This window comes from Anoplolepis gracilipes, chromosome 14, assembly GCF_047496725.1.
Source record: "Anoplolepis gracilipes chromosome 14, ASM4749672v1, whole genome shotgun sequence".
In the NCBI taxonomy this organism is placed as follows: Eukaryota; Metazoa; Arthropoda; class Insecta; order Hymenoptera; family Formicidae; genus Anoplolepis; species Anoplolepis gracilipes.
Window position 1 is genome coordinate 5,216,370 of NC_132983.1, and position 25,323 is coordinate 5,241,692.

At 33.3% G+C, this 25,323-nt stretch overlaps 1 protein-coding gene across 1 annotated transcript in view; it reads right to left on the reverse strand.

Annotated features, from left to right (window-relative positions):
* The window catches only part of L(1)g0289 (plexin domain containing lethal (1) G0289), a 34,023-nt gene extending 8,984 nt beyond the window's left edge, over positions 1-25,039 (reverse strand). The window contains exon 1 of the mRNA XM_072906540.1: positions 24,204-25,039. Within this exon, the coding sequence (XP_072762641.1) occupies positions 24,204-24,333 (130 nt within the window). The 5' untranslated portion in view covers positions 24,334-25,039. The remainder of the gene's footprint in view (positions 1-24,203) is intronic.
* Positions 25,040-25,323: the final 284 nt, after the last annotated feature.

Genomic DNA, 25,323 nt, shown 5'->3' on the forward strand with positions numbered 1-25,323 from the left:
CGATAAATAAAAAAGAAAAGTACCTATCATTTTTGCATATAGATTGGCGTTTATTACACACATGTCATTCTTCGTGAAGACGTAAATGAGAAATTAAATAATTAATTAGAAAGAGTAAATTTGTAAAGTAAGTAATTTATTCGAGAAATTTATGTTTGACATTTTGTCATCAATTTTTGCCTACGGAAAATAAATCAGAATTTCTAGACAAGCGTGGAATATTTACAGTTCACGTACGGATGAGTTAACAGGCTGAAAAATAGATATCGTTAACTATGACAAACGGTGACCGGTTTTTTTTTTTTTTTTTCAGAGATTGTTTGGCGAGATTTTCAATGAATTGCAAATCAAACGAATCGTTGAATATGAAGTTTGATTTCTATTGGATCGAAAGCAGACGCGTGTATACGATAAAAATAATACTTCTTCGAAGAGACCGTTTGCACTTTATCGGACATGTACGCGCACCGAATATGTCCTTGTTCTAAATCTTTTTAAGGAGATTCAGCCATTGCCGCGCACGATTGGCGACGAGTCCTTGAGTTCATTCGCGATTGATCGACTTTGGCACGATCGTGAATTGATTATCCAATATATCAACGAATTATTAATTATCTCAAAGAATTGATGTATAAGAGAAACGAAAGAAATTTGAGATAATTATTTCTCTTTTTCGATGCAGACTAATTTTTTTTTTTTTGCTAAATTAATTCTTTTTTTTTTTTTTTTAATTAATCTTGTCTTAAATTTTCCTTCAATTTTTGCAAACAGGTATATGAATTATTGAAATTATTTATATGACATATTGCATGATATTATGATGTCATTCAAATGTGTACGAACTCATTTATTTTTACATCGATCATTTTTTCGCAATACATTTTGTTCGCCGAGTATAATTGAATGAAAGGTTTTCCATGTAATTTGATAATAGAGGATGCGCTCATTAATCTCATTATAGACACGCTTTTTCCTTTCTGCCATTTTGCCGTGATCAGCGATATCAGGACGGAAACGGCATGACAATCAATGTCAATGCTACGCTCGCTGCTATCAGATTCACCCACATTTCGAGAGCGTTCCTTTGGTTTCGAATGAAATATACGCTGTGTCCGTGAAATATACGGATGCGGATATTTTTACAATTAAAGGAAAAGAGAAAATAAATGAAATGGAAGAAGTAAAAGTCGGGCGATATTTCTTTGAAATATTTGAATATCGATGACCAAGTGTTTTCATCAAATCCATAACAAAAAATCCATAACGGCATTTCAATCGATGACTCCATCGAGGTTTGCGTCATCTTTGAATTTACTGGCAGAAAGTCCGCGGTTCAAATGTCAGATATCGAGAGGCTTCGTGAAAAATGAAAGTGCGCAAATAGACGAATCTTTCGGTCACGCTCTTCCGGTGTGGAAATAAAATTTCATAACGATATAAAGAAATGCAAGCTAATAAATACCGATCAAATTTTATCGCCACGCGATCCATTGTCATATTCAATGTTATTTTTGTATTTTATCGAAAATTTTGCTAGTGTTTAAATTAATATCTGATATTGATTTGTCTGTTTGATATCATATCTTATATCAACATCGCAAGAAAGATAAAGCACGCGACACGGCTGTAAAACGATTAATGACAATTCTTGCATATAATAGACACACTTGTTTCCGCAAGCCAAGATAAGTTGCATCTATCATGATTCGCGCAAAACTCGTTTGCCAACAAAATAATAGAGAAGAACAAAAGACGCAAAGTTTTTAATGAGCTAATAATCGCCAATTATAGCTATGACGTATATTTTGTTTGCAAAACGCGTAGCACGTACTAGTACGTCTCTCGCGCAATGTTTATCCTCATTATCTTTCCTACTGTGTATTCTTTTTTGTTCCGATAAAGTTAGATTACGGACACTCGTGATTTATAATAATATTATAAAAACTTATTATTTTTTTACATCCGAATCACTCATTGTTAAAAGAGCTTAGTATCTTGAATTCAAATTTTTAAGAAATTGAGAAAAAGAGACTTTCATATTTTTGAAAATAATACACTTTTTTCTGAAAGAAGATAATTCTATTTTTTAAATTTTTCATTGATTTTTAGCCAGAATTTTTTTCAAAAATAAAAGATGAACGATTTTGATAGTGTGTAACTATAAAGTTTTCTACTTATTTCTCACTTTTATTTGTTTATTATTTAACGAATTTAAATAATATATTTCACACATTTAATATACATAATTATAAATTATTTTAAACATTTCTAGAAATTGTTAATTGAAAATTATTTTATCTAATATGGCAGTAATAAAAATTTGACGACTCTTCGTCAAACGATATTTAATCAACTTTATTTCACTACTATTTTACTGTAACTACATTGAAAAAATTAAATAGAAATCCCGAAATAATGGACAATGCGATTCAGACCGAGAAAAGTGCTTGTCGTTGTCCTAGATAAGGTAACTACTCTCGCGGTGAAAAGTCGGATGAAAAGAACGCAAGAGACCAGGTATGCAAATGTCTCGTGGCACCAGGTATGCGCGTTTGTGGGTGCTCGCTCGAGATAACCCGACTCTTTCTTTTATTTCCTCTCTATCTCCTCCTTCAGTAAACGAGTTGGCGTGGGTCGACTTTTACGCTTGATAGCTGATAACGTGGCAAGTGGCTGAGAGGGTCTCGAGAAAACACTATTGCCGCAGAGTCGTGTGTACTGCGACGGATGGCCGCAGAATTTAGAGTCCTGAATCCACAGAGGTGTAAAAAATCTCGAAAGAATTTTTCGAGAAGATTCTCACTTGTCGTACAATCGTGGAAATATAAAATCCGTAATTAAAAAATAGTTAAAAGACACTCGAACAATTTTCCTGACGCTTTGAAAATTTCGTAACAAATCTCATGAAAATAGCAGACTTGTAAATGAAATATAATATATATATATATATTTATATCTTTTTATCAGAAATATACGATTCTGTCATAAAATCATTAGTTGTTATATATTTTAATTAATTAGACATCGCAAATCGAATGTCGTGAGTATTTTAACAAAGGTTAAGGACAAAGATCGTACAAAGGTAGAACAAAGTATATCGATTGGTCGTCGAATGCGTCATCTCGCGCCATTTGCTTTCGTCAATGCCAAATACGAGCAAGCGTACATATATTATGATGATCACGGAGACAGTGTTAACACGCAGGAGACGAGACATATCAACGACTCGATTGAGAAGCCAAACAAGACGTCCAACTTCCAGACGTCGCCTTCAACAAGCAGAAAACATTTATATATTCATTATGAGAATAACTTGATCGTGAATTATGTTTCTTCTCTACAATCGTATTTTTATCAAACATCTATTACGCGTATCTTCTCACACGCCGTATTTTTATTGACAAATAACATTAATAATAATATGTGAAGACGCAGTTATTTTTTTATTAACTATTATTATATATTATAACAACATTATGATTCGATATCTTCAAGCTTTTTGTTTGGATCGAGGAATTCTGTTAAGAAAATATATCACATATTTAATTAGCAGGAGAAATTCTATAAATTATATTAATTTAGCGAGATGGAGAAAGTCAATTAAAAATTAGATGACAAACGATTGATGGACGACCTTGAGCAATTTTTCGAGAATGATATTTTATCTCTATTTTTCGCAAAATATGTATCAGAATTAATATCTCTATTTTTCGCAAAATATGTATCAGAATTAATATCTCGAATTGAATTTTAATTAATATATTTTAATAAAAAAATTGTTATATATAATAAATTTCCTCGTATATGTTCATTTTTATCATCAAATATATTGAGCTAGGAAAAATTTCTAGTGAGCAAAATTCCAACGTAAATCAATATATAAATTCAATTTTCTAAAAATTATTCACGATAAAAGGTTTGCAATTTATGTATCTTGCGATCGGTGAAACGCGAACATTCTGATGAGTTGTAGGGAACGCAGGTAAAGAAACCAGTTTTTAAAACGTGACTCACCGATTGTCCCCCGTATCATAGGTGAAACACCATAAAAATAGGCCTCATCCAGAACCCGTTCTGGCATCGGCGATTCGCGACGCGAGAAAATGCACGGGTTATTTTAAGTTGCGTCGCAGATTCTAGACACACTCGTCGTCTAGCTCATAAGAATATACTGGGTGTCCCAGATTCTCTTCGTGTTTAATGATTCCTTCGATCGATTTGGAGGAAGCTCTTTCTTTACAGAAATAACGAGGCACTGAATTATGATTTCGAATCGAGATATATGTACTTTCAATCATATTGAAACTAAAATGATTACACTGCTGTCTATATTCGAATCTGATAAAAAAAAAAGTCATAGAATTAGTGCTTAACCCCATTCTAATCACTATATACTAAAGACAATATTAATTTAGATAAGCTAATCTGTATCTATATTTATTTACATATATCCTGTCTTATTTTAAAATTAAATTTTTTTTGTTTAGCTCTATGTTTTAAAAATATATTGTATGTAATTGATTCCGTACAGACAACTATATCCGGCTATATAACTGTTATTTTTATACGTTAGCAATTATGTCGGTGATACGGATAAGATACTGGAAAGGTTCCAAACTCTATCATCCGGAAGTGACATGATGGACTAACGTATCCTGTCTACCGATATGAATATTCGTACGTTATTTCTATTTTTCATCTCTTCCGATTCTTCTGCTTTTAGTTTTACTCCTCTACAATTTTTTATAATTGGAAAATGATTCTTTTATATTTGACATAACTTTCTTAAAGTCGGGCAATAATTATAAAAAAATGCATTGTTTTTGCATAATTATATAATTTTATTTATCAAACTTTAAAAATTTATTGAAAATATATATTATACACAACAATAATATACATCTATATAAATTTGTGTGTTTATAAAATTTTTTTTTAGGTACTTTGAAGCAATTTTACAAAGTTTATCCTCTAAAATTTCAAACAATTTTAAGCGAGCGCGAAAAATTTTTAAATAAATTAAGAAAAATATAAAAATATAAATTTTAAATTTAAAATTTTTTTTCCGTAATTTGAATAATATGAAGATTGCAATCGGTTTTTCCCAGTCTATTAATATTTCGTTGTAATATCACAATTTCCGCCGCTGTATAATTAAATCGTATCCGCGTTACTTTTCGAATTTTATCGACAAAAAAGATCGTGAATTCATATACACGATGTGACAGTGAGATATTACCATTCTCTTTTTTCCTATCATCATTTAGCTTGTTTCGAAATAATTTTTTTATCTATTAAATTGCGAATGTGACGATTGAGGAAAAAAATCTCATTTTAATTCCGTGTATCGCTAACATTATCAAGGGAAAAACATTCGGCGCGTTCGAACATCTTCTACGTCAAATGTTCCGAGATTTGCCGTCATTATTCCAACTGTCATAGAATTTTCGATATCATTAAAAATAATTATATTTGATAAGAGAGAAAGAGAAAACCTGCCTTCCAGAATTTTACATATTTTAGATTTAGACATTTAATAATTTAAATTCAAAATGTATATATATATCAAAGAGAATTTATACACCAATTCGAGTTTAATTTAATTTTAGCGAGGAAAAGTTGTAGAGTTTACAGCTTCTTGCGGTGTCTGTCGATTGTCCGCAAGAGTCGTATATAATTTTTTTTATTTACAACGACATGTGGAATAGAACAAAGGTTTGTAACCGCAGTCAGTCGTTGTCGGAAGTACAGACTAGTTTAATGACACGTGAGAAATTCTCACAATCGCTCGTCTGCGCTTCACTGCATACGTAAACGTGACGCGGGGAATTTTTCTTCCTGTCCTGCGTGATGCTTTGCCATCCATCGATGGCCACAGACCAGTAATCTTGAAAGTATTGGTGACTCGAACCGACCATTTCCTCGCGAATTGTGCTCCAAATTACGCGTCGTCGGACGAATACAAACGAGTAAAAAAATGCTCTATATTTTATAATTTATTATACTATATAAGAGAAATTTATTCAAGTCAGATGAATTTTTATTTTTCTAGTGCATGAGCACATTTTAAATTAATATTATTCAATTCAATTATATTCTAATTATGTTTCAGGACTGTAATTTTATTCTTTCATGTTTTTTTTTAATTTTTATAAATTATTTAAATATATAATATTCTGCGCATATATTTCACAAATATTTTATTAATTGCTACTTTTTTGTTTAATCTAATTTATATCATTAGAATATCTTGTAATATCCTTTAAAAATTTGAGAGAAAAACGAATCTCGTTTCGTTACAATTGTGATAGTTTCTTGACACTCTTGATCGTTCCTATATATTGCGAATTGAATTGACATATTAAATGCATTCATGATAATTTAATGCATAATTGAAGAGTCGTTAAAGAGAATTAAAATTGGACACGGTTATTGAATCGATCAATGGCATACGCATTTCGGTTTGAACATAATATCACGAACATGCAACTATGTAACTTACATTGTGGCTGATTATTATGACTTTATCGCAGGATATGATAAACCCTTCATAATACATAAAAATAACATGCAAATTCGCGTAATGAGACTCGTCTGCATCTTATATCGAGTATTTTTAAATCGAAAAAAAATATCTTGATTAAGAGAAGAGAGAAGGAGAGAGTGCAATTCAAAATTTATTAAATATCAAAGTATTTTTTTATTACATGCAAATTGAGTTTTCAAAATTTATATACATTTTATAACATGTATTTAAAAATAAGCTACAAAGTAAAAATAAAAATAAAAACTTACAGAATTGGATGAAGAGAATTTCGAGATACATGGACGTGTTTACACGGAAAGCGGAATTTTTCTACGATATATTTATAAATTCAAAATTAACTTTCTTATATAATTTTAGTTTCGATGTGAGTTTTTACCGATGCGCGCCAGCAAACACGCGTTCGAACCGACACGCCAGAAGGATTTTCAGGCCAGCGAGCGGCATAATGACGCGAGCGCGACGCAGACGTCGTCGTCGTCGTCGTCGTCGTCGTCATCGCTGGTGTGTTCGTTCGTCACCAGTCGTTACTGTCGTAAAATCTCTCGGTTCTCTCGGAATATACGAAGGGGGAAAAAAAATAAAAGCAGAGGCAAAGGGGCGTAAAGAGAGACACACAAAGTACAAATCGTAGGAGGGAGAGAGAGAGAGAATAACGAGAGGGCCAAAGACCTCTCTCGTCTGTTCTGTTTCTTGCTCGTTCCTTCGCTCATTCGCCAATGTCGTGGTTTTCGGTGAAAGCAACCATTGTTCGTCCCGCGTGTCTCCTCTCTAACTCGAGGGAAGAAGAAAAAAGACGAAGGGGAAACGCAAATTCCTGGCCTTGCACCAAAACGTGACCGAGCTGAACGATTGCGTGTTGGAGAGATTGATATGACTTCACTGTGTAATTTTGTACAGAAATATAAACAGCTTTTATAAAACGCAATTAAAAGTGCATTAAAAGTGCACGACAATCTGCAAAAATGTTCTATTTTACATATGAATTTTATTTAAAGTTAAACTTCAACTATTTCATTTACGAACGAAAAAATACAAATATTATATTTATATATTTATTATAATCTTTTATAACATAATGATATAATTTTAATTTGTATATGAAACTATTGATCAATTTAACTCTCGTCATTATTTAAATATATGTACAGCCATATTTTTGCACACAGTTGAAGATTATTGCAATACATCCTGAGTAAAATGATAAACGGAAATCGAACGAGAATGTTTTCTGCGAATAGAAGACGATTCGCTACGACGAACAGGATGACGGTTTTGCGTCAGTCGCGCCACGTGCTTACGCAAGGACGTGGCCCCGTGGTCGCGAAAGAAACGACAGGCTACGACTTTTCAAGCTTGATACATACATACATACATACATACATATATACATACATACGCACCTGTCTCTGTGTCTCCTTCGCCGACGAAGAGGAAATATCCGCGCGAAATACGTCAGCGACACGCTCTGATGATTATTTCGACGTGCAATCGCGTTCATTAGCGGGTTCGAAAATTATCGCGTAAAATAAAGATAATACTTATAGATAAACACAAACTGCGTCTTGCCAGCATATTGTTTACGACTTGACGCAACATTAAAAGAATAAAATTTGGCGAAACGCAACTAGAAGACTGATTTTCATCATTGACGTTTATTCGTGTAAATAATCTATCTCGAGTATAAATTTAAATCTCGATAAAATGTGTATCGCACGATAAAATAAGTATAAATATCCTTATCGAATCGAATTGAAAAAGAAATAATAATCGGTCAGGGAATTGTTGAGAAGCGACTCAATCTCGCATACTGACGATGCGCAGGCGCACGTGTCAGATTAATGACCGCTAAAAAAACAGCAGATGTTGACCATCGAAAAAGCTAAAAAAGTTTTATTACGATTATCGCGTTAATTATTATTTAATTGCACGACGAGTCTGAGATTATTACGAATGACGCAGATAACGCATGCGTGTTGCTTCACGAACGTAACGTTGCTCAACTGCAACGATGACCATGAGACTGGCTCTCATTTATCTATTTCATTTAACGAGGAAGACAGTAATTAATTTGAATGTAATTTAATTATTATAAAATAAAATCGGAGCTAGGAATAATATAAATTTTAACATGACGATATAAAAATAAAACATTAATATATGTATAATATAAAAATAAAACAATAAATTATACATATACACAATGAAATGATAGACGGCGTAAACGGTTCCTTCTAGATCGAAGCTAACGATATAATGTGAAAATAAAGTATATAGTCATCGACGATTTTTATCAGCAATTAGATTCGCATTTAATAAGCACTTTCGAAATCTATGTGGCAATCTAGCGGCGCGGTGGTAATTAGCTCTCTATTTATCGGTATAGCTCACGAGAATGGATACGGTAGAAATGGCGGATTGAACTTCCCACGATTTATTTCGATACGGAGCGTGAAATAACGTCTTTCTTTCCTTCTTCGTTCAGAGACAAACGGTACATTTTGCCCCAATTAATCCGACAACGGAGTTGTGAGAAATGCAAAAATGAGGATCTCGTGTCTCACGTTATTAATAAATTAAGTTGGGTTGTAAAATAAATTACAACAAAATAACTGATAATTATTTTTGACAAGGTTTAAAGCCAGCAAAAATATGAATGACAAAAATTACATTGAATTACGTAATGTTTATAACATTCATTATATATATATATATATATATATATATATGATGATTTTTTTAGTAATACATATGGCAATAAAAAGATAAGCATAATAAATTTCTCTGAGTTTTTATTTATATTGTTTTTCTAGTTAAAAACTGTCAACTTTTTCTTTTCTAGATAAATTTAATACAAGGCATTTATTTTAATAAAATATTTTGTTATCGTTATAGATAAACTCATCACTTTTCAATTAAGAGCTGTATGTAATTGGAAAAAAATACAAATAGATGAGCTCATGAATTTACTAACAATTTGTGGAAGTAATATACACGTATAAGTATGTTATCAAGTATTTATATAAGAATTAATAACGAGATCGCGTCCTTTACAGCAAATTCTTAGAGAGGAATTTTCTATCGATAAAGATTTATGCTGAATCTTAATTATCACGCATTCACACAACGCGATCGAAAAATTCCTATGTAAATGCGCAGAACAGAATTCCATTTCTGTTGTAGTCACCCTGTTTTATTGTTAGTGCTCGGTTGAAATTAATTACGTGTTGGCTGTAAACTGTACTTGCATGTTTGTTGCAACGCGTGCCGAGCACGCGCGTATGTGTGTAAGTGTGTGTATACACAGTAAAAAATTGTGCGTGCATATGTCAAAATTTTCTTGCGTCACCACATTTTGATTACTACTTTAATGTAAAATTATCCTACGGTTGATATGTTATTATAACATTCTAAGAAAAGTTAAAATAAATCTTTGAGTAATCATAAACTTTAAAATATTTTATCAACACTTCTTACAAGTTATTGTAACTATTTTTTTTATATAGTTTTTAATTAATTTGTATGTTATTTTTACATTACAAAAATAAATGTAAAGTTTTGTTGCAATTACTTAACATTTCTAATTTGTCAATAAGTAACACACAATAAAAAAAAATGAGTTATTTTAACTCAAAATTAAGAGTGGACTTTCTGGGACATGCAAAAAATGTTAAAATTAATTTTAACATTTTAACATTTTATTTTTTACTGTGTAGGTATGTATGTACGTGGCATACATCTGCATGGCGGATGAATCAATATTTGTCTGCCCTTTTATATTGTACATGTAGCGGCGAATTTATCTCCAGGAAGAATTCCGGGTTTGTCAAGTTAGCATCCCGACATGAAATTTTTATAGTTCTGATTAGAGTTTAAGAAGAAGCTAGAACTCTAATCAGAACTATAAAAATTGCATGTCGGGATACTAACTTCACACACAGCCAAGAATTTCTAAATTTTCGTCGAAATACGATGGAAACCAGAAAGCCGGTGAGAAATAAATGGAGCCGTCGCAGCAAATCTCCCTCTTCAGCGAGAGCGGTGAAAGCTGAGAAATGGACCGCAAAACATTCTTCTGATCGTAAAACAGCTTCATTAAAATAAATCATCTCAGAGAATTGTTCTTTCTAGGCACATCGGCGTTCTTACCACATATTCCATACGTGTCTATTTATTTTGTGAAAGTCATACAGAATGTGTACCAACACATATTCGTGTATGTTTTTGAGTGAATTTTTATATAAAATTATATATTATTATATTAAATGATAATAATAAACAAATTAAATTATTACAATTTATATATATATATATATTTAATTCATATGTATTTATTGTTCTAATTTATCTCATTACAAATATTTAATTTAATAGAAGGCATTTATTTTAATAAGATATTCTGTTATTGTTACAGATAAACTCATCACTTTTCAATTGAGAGCTGTATGTAATTGGAAAAAAAATACAAGTATGTGGAAAATAGGTGAGTTCATGAATTTACTAACGATTTATAAAAGTGATACAAAGTAACAGACAAGGAGACAAAATATTCGCGCTCGAGCAAACACGTGTATAATGTACACGATGATGTTGGCTATTTTACATCGCGGTATTATGCATGACTGATTATTATCGACAAGATCATTATTGTAATAATGATCTTGTGTATGTGTGGTTTAAGCTCAAGATGGCATAGAAAATAAAATACGTTTTCTCTTTGAAATATTGTTTTACGGATAAATAATATGTATAAAATCGCGGTATATTTCAGGAGAGAGACAAATTTTTAATAATTTAGTAACTTGTATAATTCGATGTAAAGATATAACTTAATCTGAGTGAAATATAAATAAAATTAGTTTATAAATGAATATAATATCTCTGTGGAATTAGTTTAAACTAATTTTATTTTTTAAATTATTAAATTAAAAATTTATTATTACTATAAAAAATTTATAGGCCTAAAGTTTTTTTAACATTTTATTGAAACAGTGTATATTTTAAAATTGACATTAATGTATTATTTTGTACGTGCATGTCGAATTGAATTAATTATCGAATCAGCTAATATCCTTTGTCTTTTCAAACTTGTTGATAAATCAATTTTTCCGTCACGTTTGCGCTGACAAAACCTCTTTATTCAAAGGCCACAGATAATTCATCCTATTGAAACGAGCAATGCGATGCAAGGTACATAATTTTATTCAGCCAATCGTTGAAAAATCTTTTGCAATTGACAAGGTCAATAGGATGATACCATACGCTAACATTCTTCGATAATTGAATTGACCCGTTCATAAATAAAAATCTTTTCGATTCAATTATTGATTTCAATATGTTATTGACTTTGATTCGATTATGTTTTTGTTGCACGAAAAATTATTCAACTATAAATTATTTTTATTCATACATTATTAATATAGATATTATATATAAGTATATAAAATTATCAAAATAGTTTATACAAATTAGATTGCAATTAGATAGAGATGCTGGACGTAAGTAGGATTTAATTTGTTTAATAAATGTTCTTCTAATAATTTTTACGCATACGTAAAACTCTGTTCAGAAAATAGAAGTGATTGCACAAGGACAGAAAAAATAGTACGAAATCTCATTTAAAGTCGACCGAACTGTCGAAATATAATCAGTGAAAAAAATTTTCTATATTATATTTAGCAAAAAGAATTATAACATATAATTTAGAATTTCTTTCTATACAATTTTTTTTATTCAATTACTCTTTTCTATTATCATAGAAAAGAGTAACAATATTCGATTTAAGTATAATATATGCCAAAGACAATTACATATTGGATGATATTACTTTAATCCTACCTTCTAATTTTATACCATTCGGGAAGCAGTTAGCGAATGGTATAAAATAAACTTGATACGTATGTTGTTTATGTTACTCAATTATTTAAATATCTGGACAATTATCTTCCACACTTCTATAGAGCAATTATCATCTATACATGTAATTACCTGTACAAGTACTCGATAGTTCTATATATAACAGTGGAAATTATTGACAATAAGTCGACAAGAAACCTAAAAGTCTACCATCTTTCGTTAAAAATTTAACGATACATCATAAAAAGTTTAAACTTAAAATAATACAAAACAAATGTAGAAAATTTTAGCTTCCTTTTTTCAATTTATATTAAATATAAGATATTTTTTAAAACACCTTTTTTATATAATTTTAAAATTCTTTAGTTCAGAAGCAAAGTCAGAAGTAAAGAAAAATACATTTCAAACATTTAAATAAATTGTTTTTATAAGAGTTCAGATACAAGTAGAATTAAAACTACTGAATAAAGAGATAAATATCAAAGTAAATTTTGGCTATAGTACACTTTGTGAAGTCCTCGAATATAGACGTAGGTACTGGAATTTATTTATATCAAATTATCAAATCTTGAAATGTTCTGTTGAGTAATTTTTATTTTTAAATTCAAGTCTACATATTCCTCATACTTGTTATATTTTATTTGAGAATTGCGATACGCGATACCATCTATGTATTTTCAACGCCATGCATCTGTTTGGACACAATCCACTAACGTTGGATGAATTGAGTTAATAGTCGGTCTTGGAGCCGGCGCCGGAGTCACTTATCGGCCTCCTCGGCTCTATTAGTTGCAGACGTCAAAAGGATGCCGAAGTAATAATTAACGAGGGAGCCAGCGGATTATTTGTCATTCCCGCTCGTGTCTCGCCGTATCGCTTAACATGCTAGTCGAATGAGTACAACTTTGCATCATTGCGTCGTTTCTTCTCCAGGTATTCCATTTAATCTTACTATGTAAGATATTTTTTTAATTTTTTTAGACATGTGGAATATCATCGTAACGTGCAATAATCATAGAAAACAAGTATTTTTATAAAAATAAAATTATTCTAAAACATAAGATATACGGAATAATGAGAAAATTTCAAATTTTGCGTTGTAAAAACACGTCGCTACAATATTTTGACGCGACACGTGATGAAACTATCTAATCATAAACCTGGCGGAGGCCTTGCTGAAATATTTGACAGCAAAAATACGGCCAAGTCTTTACGACGTTTTAACGTAAACGCACACGATAACCTTTAGAGTGATTCAACATAAATGTGGTGGCGATAAATCGTTAGCGAGAAGATCCGCGCTCGCGAAGGGAATGGGCCCTGTACGATATTATATATGCAACAGCGACATGCTTCCGGCGTAAAACGACGCACGCGACGGCCACCACCTACGCGTGACGAGATGAGCACACGTGTGTACACGCACGCGCGCTCGTAAAGATGACGATCTTACGCGTTCGCAACTCGCCTCGAGTGCAACGAACCCGTATAATTTCACGCCCGTGGTTGCATTCTTTTAGCGCGAATTACCATCCAATCCTTAACCCTCTTGTCTGCTCTTGCGAAAGTGAAAAATTCGCTGATATTTTCACGAGTCACGATAATCACTGACAAAAGTGTCTTCGAACACTGAAATTTTTATATTAAAAAATAATTCGCATAATTTGCATTTTTCTATGGTGGTTTACGCGAAATTGAATTTAATTGATAGACACACCCCAGGCATAAAATGTCGAGAAATATTATAATTATGGCACATTTTACATTTTGGATAATTAAATTAATGTCTCATTTATTACGTACGAGTATGAAATAATTCAAAAAAAGAATTAAGAAAGATCCTCGAAAGTTTATTTTACGAATCGGACAGCGAATAACTATGATACGAACGTACACGCGAGTAGTCACGGACCAATCAAGTTTAATAATCAGTAGGACCGTTCGCACAAGGCGGACGACTTAATGACCGTACAAAATGGGCCACGTGGGTGTCCACTTATGTCCGCATGCTGCACCCTTTCCTCTCCACAAAATTTCTCCGACACACATCCTCCCAGACGCCGCTTTTCATTGCGCTCGTTAATTTTAGAAACGAATTATGATCGCGCTTGCGTATCCCTTTTCTAACGTAACGTTTCTTCTATCGCGAATTATTTATTACACGCCTTTTTCCCTTTTTATTTTAAATTAATATTTAGGGGTAGAAACACGAAATCAAACCAAGATTAATTTCAACCAATGCTTTTCTCTCTCTCTCTCTCTCTCTCTCTTCTCTCTCTCTCTCTCTCTCTCTCTTTTTCCTTCTCTTGCTAAAAACATCTTGCCTATTTATATTAATGAAATTAAAAATTTAAATTTTTATGCAGTAAAATTGCAGACTTTTCATTCGCATAAGAGGTAAATATTTTCAGAGGAGATGCAGTTACATATATATGGCAAACTATTTTGTAACTTGCGGCGCATCCGAGATAACGATAGCCTAGCAAAGCACATTAAAAATATCTTTCATTATACGGAGCCATATGATAAAGTCGACACGCGTGGCGCCGGTCTTAATCTACATGCGTGTGTGTATGTGTGTTGTTATACATTAGAATAAGAAGAGAGAAATATAAGTTTGCCTAATAAGGAAGAGCACGCTTTAAAAGCGGGCTGTCGCGCATAATGCATGTTGCACCAGCAGGAAAACTTTATATATGCAAATACGATGAACACGTTACAATAGTTATTCTGCATATAATAATACAGAGTGTCGCGAAACCATCGAACCACTTTTCTTTAACTCTAATAATATTATAAGGAAGTAGTAGTACGATCTAATTTTATTTTTACGAATATCAATTTTATCGAGCTATATATTTATAACGACGTGACACGAGTGACATTCGAGCGTTGGCACGCTTAGATCGCTACCGGTACGAAGAAAATATGTATAGGTACTTACGGATTATGTCACATTGTGCGTATATGTGCGATATATCGAGCGACGACGGCGATACGCATTACCGAAACCGGATACGTGCGGACGCATGTACGCATCTTCGTCTACGAGAGCAATATGCGGGTGCAATATGCGTGCACCAACAGTCCCCATAAATAAATAATAATGGGAGTAATAAAGAGAGTTAACGCACCGCATCGACACATCAGACTGGCACAAGACACATTATCTCCGTAATAACGTGTACGGCCGAAAACGTTTCTAATATTATTTCCAAATTTATTGCTCCATTTTCCTTTTTAATTTCTTTTCTTGGGTGTTTAAAAATTCTTGTTTAACTTTGTTTTTTATTTAAATAATAATTTACATAATTTTTACATGTTTTAATACACGTATAGTATTTCTAAAAAAAATTTGCTGCGTTCAGCAATGATAAACTAAAATGCGCGCAAATGACAGATGACATGCCTTGTGTGATTTAATTATTATCAGTTTTATCTAATTATCAATTTTCCATGACGGCTTGATTCACGCGCTGCAGTTTATGACGATTATCAGCAGCCGAAAATTTGCAACATGTGTTATCTAGATTTTAACGAAAAAACGCGTTATCGATGCTCGAGTGTTTAAACACTTTAATCAAAGTGAATATTTTTTCGAAACATTCGTGTGTGTTTATATTGTACATCGTTATCAGAAGAGAGAAAGAGATATACATATGTATAAAAGCCACGCTGTTTACGGCCAAGGTACAAAGTGTCACGGTTTCACGTTACGGTAGGATAGGTACGTGCATTCACGTATATCATTGTCATGGATATGTGATTCTTCTCTGATGTAGGGCTCTTCGGAGTTTATTCACTCACCCTAATGATTTTTAAATACGTGCAAATATATACGTTCAAATAAACATAATTACGAATTTTATCTATTTATTCATCAACGTCGAAATAACTATAATTACATGCAGACATATGATTAAATACTAAATTAAGAAATTAAACGTAATTAAAATTACGAGGAAAAAAATAAGAAGGTTAATGCAAGCTGGACGTGATGCTAAAAAGAGTAAAAAAAAAGATGAATTTTCTAGATAAGAAAAAATATTTCGATCTACTTTTTAAGATCCTTTATTAACCTTGTTATTTTTAATTTTCAATTTAAAGATAAAAATCAAATTGAAATGTTAAGGTAGAATGATGTAAAAGATACACAATTGATTTTAATATTTATTTAAGAAAAAATGACAAGAAAAAGATCTGGCAATTAAATAAATATACTAATTAAGAGAAGAACAAATTTCTTACAGAACACTTAACAAAATTTGTGATGCAATTAAAGGGACAAGTTTTGTACGTACAAGTTTGCATTAATGACCTGCATTTCTTTTTATATTTAAAAATTGAAATAAGAATTTTTGACCTATTTTTTAATATCCTTTATTATTAACCTTGTTATTTTTAATTTTCAATTTAAAGATAAAAATCAAATTGAAATGTTAAGGTAGAATGATGTAAAAGATACACAATTGATTTTAATATTTATTTAAGAAAAAATGACAAGAAAAAGATCTGGCAATTAAATAAATATACTAATTAAGAGAAGAACAAATTTCTTACAGAACACTTAACAAAATTTGTGATGCAATTAAAGGGACAAGTTTTGTACGTACAAGTTTGCATTAATGACCTGCATTTCTTTTTATATTTAAAAATTGAAATAAGAATTTTTGACCTATTTTTTAATATCCTTTATTAACCTTGTTATTTTTAATTTTCAATTTAAAGATAAAAATCAAATTGAAATGTTAAGGTAGAATGATGTAAAAGATACACAATTGATTTTAATATTTATTTAAGAAAAAATGACAAGAAAAAGATCTGGCAATTAAATAAATATACTGATTAAGAGAAGAACAAATTTCTTACAGAACACTTAACAAAATTTGTGATGCAATTAAAGGGACAAGTTTTGTACGTACAAGTTTGCATTAATGACCTGCATTTCTGTTTATATTTACAAATTGAGTTAAGAATTTTAAATAATATCTTTGTGCTGCACGCTTTTACGGAATAAGACTGACACACACACACACACATACAGATATAATATAAAAGGGACCAAAGATTGCGTTTGTGTTTCTCGAATACGTTTTTTTAAAAGTGCACTTCTTTCTTTTATTCTCTTCCATAACATCTACTAGTCTCTAGTCCGACACTATCGATCCCCGTTGATGAGGACACTGACTTGTTAGGCTCACACAGCGCTTCTTCCGCGATGCAAACGAGGTCAGTCCGAGTGTAAGTCCGGCGGAACGCGCCGCGTCAGCGAAAATAGAGCGATTCGAAGCCCAGGCTATACAAAAGGTGTGTAACGGCCGAGCGAGGAGAGTGCGTTGAACTTTCTACGTCGATGGAAATATGACAAAAGCCATGACTCATGGATGAGTTGCCGGCGTACGTCCGTTCATTCGTCACGAGTCGCCAGCGACGTGGACAGAGGCGACTTACGTCCCTTACAGTTATTTGTCCCCTTCTTCCGCCCCCATTTTCGCTCCCCGCAACGTTAGAAAATATGGGCCGAAAAGAAGCAGCTCGATGAGCAATGATAAGAACTTTCTTCTTCCTCTCCGCGACGGCGAAAGCGCGACGATATATATATGTAGTAGCGCGTAATAGTAAACAGAATTCCTTCGCAATGACGTTGAAATTTCTCGTGAAAGGATTTCCTCAACACGAAAGAAATTGCGAGATCCTTTTGAAAATTATTTATCTCTAAGAATGCATTGAATCAAAGTTCCATATTGGCAACGCGATGGGAAAATTTTGATTGATCAAGTAATGCTTGCTTTATATTCGAGACTCAAGTTTTTTATTAGTTTAATATTTATTAATTTAAAATAATAATGATATAATATTTCTCGATAAATATATATTTGATTACAGGTCTTTCCTTTATTATCAACATACAGATGTATCTATTTTATTACTTATCTGTTATTCAAAAATTTTATATTTTAACAAATTAAGAATTTATTTTTTAATGACGTTGAAATTTCTCGTGAAAGGATTTCCTCAACACGAAAGAAATTGCGAGATTTTTTTGAAAATTATTTATCTCGTGTTTTTCTATTTATCTCTAAAAATGTATTGAATCAAAGTTCCATATTGGCAACGCGATGGGAAAATTTTGATTGATCAAGTAATGCTTTCTTTATATTCGAGACTCAAGTTTTTTATTAGTTTAATATTTATTAATTTAAAATAATAATGATATAATATTTCTCGATAAATATATATTTAATTACAGGTCTTTCCTTTATTATCAACATACAGATGTATCTATTTTATTACTTATCTGTTATTCAAAAATTTTATATTTTAACAAATTAAGAATTTATTGTTTAATTTATCATTTTTTACAATTATAAAAGATTATTAATGCCTGTTTCTCTTTTTTTTTTTGTTTCAGTTTGACTTTTAATATCTATGCTTCATATGAAAATAACTTTTTAAAAACATTCTGTACATTTACATCTTAATCATCGAGTAAGTAATGTTTTTATAATTAATGTTTCTATAATTTATGTGCATGACAAGTTAAAAAAAAAAAAAAGCTACGATTGTCAGGTCACGTGTGGTTAGGTGAAACCTAAGAGGAATCCAACAAGACGCATATGATTGCAACGTATACGTAATGTAAACGGAAAGTAGACAGAAACCAGAAATGTTGCCGAAATAATTGCGGCGCAAGACTTTCGTAACTATGCTTTTTTTATTTTTTTATTTTTTTTTTTTTTTATCTGCTTCTCCTTCGTTGATGGTCGAAACATATCTCGAACGTGCTATTACGTCGAATTTAATCGCGTGGACGCGTTGTATACTGGAAGAGCTGAGATTATGCATGCGAACTAAGCTAAGTGTTACGAGGACAAATTTCTACACTTCGCGCTAAGAGCGTTTCCGCGCTTCGCTTCGCGAGGATATCGGGTGGCGCAAAAGTCTCCGCGGAATTTCCGAACATTCCTAAACACTTAACGCATTTCATTTCTCTTTTCTATTCTACAGTCTTCACTTTTTCCGAGAGGGATGTTTTTTATTCTAAAGTCGTTGATTTTTATTTGTTGGAATTATTTAAAGCGATACACGAATTATGAGAAACACGAGTCTGTAGGGGTAAAAATTGGAAAATGTTTATTTAAAAATCGTTTTGGCGAAAAACATATTTCTGTTGCAAATTTGTAGAGATATTAATTAAAAATAATTAAATTAATTAAAAATAATTCAATGAATTATAAATAACCGACGACTTTATAATTGGATAGTTACACGGAAACAATTTTGCTCGCGTAAAATTTAAAAAGATTTCAATTATATGCACATTCGTTCATTGATTCAACAACACACACACACACACACACACACACACGTGCGGAATATACTATATTTTAAATTTAATTTGATTCAAAACTATTAGTCGCGGTTAAATCGTTTTCGCATAAATACTATGCTTGAAAAAAGCTCGTCTGTCTCTTTTATAAAGGGTGCATTCTCAGTAGGATTGAAAGCGTATTAAAACGCGCTAGTCGCTGCGGAATTACGCGAAATCTAATTACGCGCTTAGCTGGACGAGGCTTGTCTCACGCTTGTAAACGAGTTAAATGTTACGAGGCAAACGTCACACGTATGATTCCCATTGCGCGGTTATTTTTTTTTTATTTCTATTTATTTATTTTTATTTTTTTTTTTTTTTTTTTTATTTTACGTCTGCTTTAAATTGGAATTTTCTCATATTTTATCCGTTTTGTTTTTTGCTGTTCACCTTCACGCCACAAGCCAATCTTGCGACCGACTATTCGATAAGGTTGTAAATGTCGAGACGCGCACTCGTTGAAATTAATCTCGCGAATTAAGCAGCCTCGCGTGAGTCAAGCCACCGGCACAAATTGGAGTGCTGTTGGAGCTCTCTATAGGGTGTCGAGCAAGTAATAAATACTTTGGGGACCGATTAATGAATTGATACAGATATAAATAAAACTTGATCTTTCTCAATGAATTCTAAATATAAAAACTTAATCTTCCGTTGAAGTGAATCGACCGGAAATTAAATTGATTATGTTATTTAAGTTGGAGAGAGAGAGAGAGAGAGAGAGAGAGAGAGAGAGAGAGAGAGAGAGAGAGAGAGAGAGAGAGAGAGAGACCCTGCTCGTTCTGAATGTACACAATTCAAATTTACAGATACAAATTCGGCGATACCATGGAGAGAGACTCACGGAAATGGTAATTCAAACTTATCGCTCTGTTTTATTTGCCCATGTCGAAATGCATGGCCCACCGCTACTGTCAGCGATAGCCGAGTACGATAAGCGATCAAATATGATACAGTACAGCATATGCAGAGATAAAACAAACAGCTACGGGTCACGTATATTCTTCTGAATTATTAAAAGACTCGACGCACTGCTTGACAGGGACGAATTTACGTTTTTTCCTACACCTCTTTTAATCCCTCTTTTTATCTTCTTTGCTTATTTATTCTGTATGAAACACGTTAGATTACGTTTATATCCCAACAAAGCCACGCGAGAATAATCCAACTTCGATATTAATTATATGTAATAAAAAAATTAAATTAATTGCGCGATTTTAACAAGTCAGTTTTAATATCTGCAATTTTTTACGAAATAATTAATTCCGTTTCTCTTCATCCTTTGGACTCTACGGAATTAAATGGACTTTCTCGCGAGTCGCGAAAGGCGACGAGATTTGCCACGAGAATCCAATAAGGGAGACACTTTAATACGGCCCTGATCCTCGCTGTGTAACTTTACTCGACGTAACGGTAGCTGGTGTGATATACGTGGTGTGACACGAGGATGTATGGCATGCCATATCATATTACGAGCTAATCCATCGATTTCCGCAAAATACTTGGCCGGCGTATGCATTATGGATGCAGCAGCTTGTTGCACCGCGCAATAATACTTACGGAATGCAGTCGCCGTCAATCTATGGCATATAAAATATTTTCCCGTTATCAATTTTCCAACTATAATATATTTTACGTTTCGGAGCAAGCAATAATTGTTTAATTGCGTGAAAGTTTTGTCCTTTTTTTTTTATTTATTTATTTATTTTTTTTTAAACAACTTAAAAAAATACGAAGAAATAATCTTCTTATTTCTGATCGAACGATTTCAAAAAATATAAATAAACAAATAATTTAATAATAATAGAGGCGCGTATATTTGTTCCCAGAGCCACGTTCGAAGCGAAACGCGCGTATTTTTTCATCTCTGACTTCGCGTTTATGAAGTGTATTCTCGTTCGTAACAGAATAGCTTTGTCTATAAATATCAGTTGCCATCTGCAAAATTACGTGTACAATATGCGTGAAACAACACGCGGTTACAAATGGAATAAAAAAAAGAGAGAGAAGGATTTTATTGAAGTTTATATCTTGACATCCGATAATTAAATAATGCTCGACAAGGCGGAAAAAAATGTCAGTAGCATAAAAATGATGCAACGGCAAACCTTGAATTACCTGCCTTGACAATGATTTGGCAATTTTGAATTAAGACAGAATATTTCTGAATAAATCAATTTTTTTTTTAAATATTTAATTTAATAATAACACCAAATCGACCTAATAGCGTAAATATTTTATTGTATCAAGCGAACAATGTTTTACATTAAACACAAAAAATTGAATTTTGAAAAATCGTCTCAAAGTTCATGTCAAGTTCACAATGACTTATAACAAACGATATCGAAAGAATAATCGTTTGCGACATTCCGATACAATGCAAAGCGGTTTCAATAATATCAACAACTGCTGGCACTTTTTTTTCCGAAGACACTGACAATTTCTGCGATCGTCATCTAATTGCAAGTTATGACAATGAAAGAATACAATGCAACTCTGCCCCAAGTAAATACCAGCGTTTTTACATTATGAAATCGCGCGTGTTAACAGTATGTGGGGGATGACCTCAGATAACCTTCCCCCGAGAAAGCTTACTCGCAAATTCAAAATACCGTTATTCTCAACGAAAATCGGAACGAAAGAGATCGCACGCGCCCGAGAATTCTCATCTTCCTTTTCTCTCTCTCTCTCTCTCTCTCTCTCTTTCTCTCTTTCTCTCGATTTATCTCGATTTCAAAACATTCGTAACATGATAATTTTATCTGAGAGAGAGGGAGACAAAAAAAAAATAAAAACAAGAAAAAATACAGAGTATCATTCCCGAAGCATGATTCATATAGATCATAAATAAATTGTAAATTAAATTATAAGGCATTTCAATTTATTTAACTTTAATTTGTCGAAATTAATATATTATAATATAATTATAATACAATATAATTTACAATTTATTTATGATTATCTGAGAGAGAGAGAGAGAGAGGGAGACAAAAAAATAAAAAAAAAGAAAAAATACAGAGTATCATTCCCGAAGCATGATTCTTCTATAATTATAATGCTTATAATTACTGATCGACGCATTCTAACGACGAGATTACGATGTCGCGTGAGGCTCGTAATTTCAATTCAAGAAAAACATCTCATTAAATCGAAGGGTTGGGGCAACAGTGTATTAAACGACGCGATAGAATAAGTAGTATATACAGTTAGAGAAAAGAAAGCTATAGGATGTCTCGTCTTGTAAAGAGATACACAATAAAAAAAAAAAACCAAGGTTCAATTAAAAATATCTTTGAAAATATTAAGAAGAATAAGTTAATTAATCTGTCTAACATGTCAATAATTAAGTTACATTCTGTGTAATTTCTACTTATTTATCATTTAATATTATTTACTATTTATTATTTAATATTATATTTAATATTAAATAAATTTAGAAGAGTGTAAGAGAATGAAAGAATTTTGTATAGTAACCTCGGAAATAGAAGGATTGATCGATGTAAGGAATCGTTGAATTATGCAATAAATTATTATCTGTATAAGATGTACATAAAAATGTTTTTTTTTTTTTTTTTTTTAGATTAGAAAAATACATAAAAGATAAATAATTCGAGCAAAATTCATTAACTTTAATTTCGACAAATTAAAGTTAAATAATTTTAAATGCCTAATTTAATTTACAATTTATTTATGATCAAGCATAGAATTTCAAGCTGTTTCCTTCTTTATTTATCTTTCAGAAGAAATGGAATAATCTAGGAAACTTTCATCGACATATAGTCAATCTCATCCCTATAGACTAACGTATACAATCGCTCGGTGCCTTCGGCCGTGAACAAGCGAGCGAGCGAGCGAGCGAGCGGACGCGACCTTATTCCAGCGAGACGGGATACGCGCGTTCCTAATCCCGTTGCATCGGTGCAGCGAGACGATGACGGCTATACGTAAAGCGTCGTCGGGGAAATATGTATAGTTGGTCATCAACAGGCCCAGGCCAGATTTTTTTTTTCCCTTTCTCTCGTCTCCCCTCTTCCCTTCTCTCTCTCTCTCTCTCTATCTTATGTATTCTCTTCAGATGGTTCGACCCTTTTTTTTCTTCCTCTTTCGTTTACGATGGGACCCTCGTGAACAAGAATCCGTTGAAATTTAAAATGTTGCCCGTTTTAAAAGACCTTTAGCTGGAAATAATAATGATATAACTTCTCTTTCCCTCTCGCTTTCGCTCTCTCTCTCTCTCTCTCTCTCTCTCTCTCTCTCGCTGCATTCGTTCGTTTCTTTTCTCTTCTTTTCGCGAACGCAGTCCCCTGCTCAGAGAAGAATCCTTCCTCCGTGATACGCAACAGGTTATCGAAAGGCGCGTTCGCGTGCATACGCAAATGACATTTGTATACATGCGCATTTCATATAATACGCAAGAACACATTGTACACTCACCGTGCTCGGCGATCACCGTCAAGGATCCAGCCAGAAGCGTGCAGAGGACAAGCAGCAGCAGCAGCAAAATCCGCATCGGTCTTTGCTGTCCGTTAAAGAAGAAGCACCACCGTTCCTTCTCGTGCGCCATAGCTGCGTCAATGCTGACGAGGGTCTCTCTATCTCTCTTTCTCACTCTCTTCCGCTTCGAGGAGGGCTTCACGTGAAACTTACACGAGCGTTCTTCAATAAAGAAGCAGAGGGTACGCGCGCGTGCTCACGACGACAACGAGGGCGATGAAGGACGGAGGGAGAGAGAGACGGATAAAAGCGCGGGTGGCAAAGGGAGAATCGGAACGGACGGGAATGGAAAGGATAGAGATAGTGTCTCCAGGGTGACTAGAGATATTCGAGAAGGAAGGGAGCAGAGAAAGGGACGGGAGTGCGCCGCCGCGGGAACGAGTAGCGGGAAGAGCTCGGCTTGGGCTCTCGCGCGGGAGAGGCTGCTCCGAAAAATAGAATCCTCCGCCTCGGCACTCGCTGCTCGATAAATACCCGACTACGTCGAGGAGGACGTAGCAGAAGGCTAAAGGGAAAAGCGCGAGCACTTTATGACGTGACGGCAGCGCGCGATATACTGACGCGCTATAAAGCTAGCGAGCGAGAGACACCAGCCGTGTCTCTCTGAGCAGAGGCGTGAGAAGCCTAGACGCTGGTCGGGTCCGTCTCTCGCTTCAAACCGGTACCACCGGGCGGTGTATCGCGGCTACGACGACGATGAAGACGAGGACGAGGACGGCGGCGGCGGCGACGACGACATTCGCTTGCGACGCGAACGGCATGCTCGCTCTCACTAGCCGCTCGCCGCTCGCCACGTTCGCCAATCGCTCTCTCGCCCACCCTCCCGGACGTAGCCACCGAGATTATCTTATTGTTAGATGATTATCTAGATGGACGTAGATGACGAGCGAGTCGAGCGTGAGGTTTCTGCCCGCGAAATCCAAACGGTATTTCGAATCACGTGGTCGGGCGATGATATCGATGTGATTGTTAGCGCAAAAAGAGTTTTTCTTCTTATAAAAAGGCCTAAAGATTAAAGATTATATTTCAACGAGAAAATGTAATAATGTTGATTATCTGT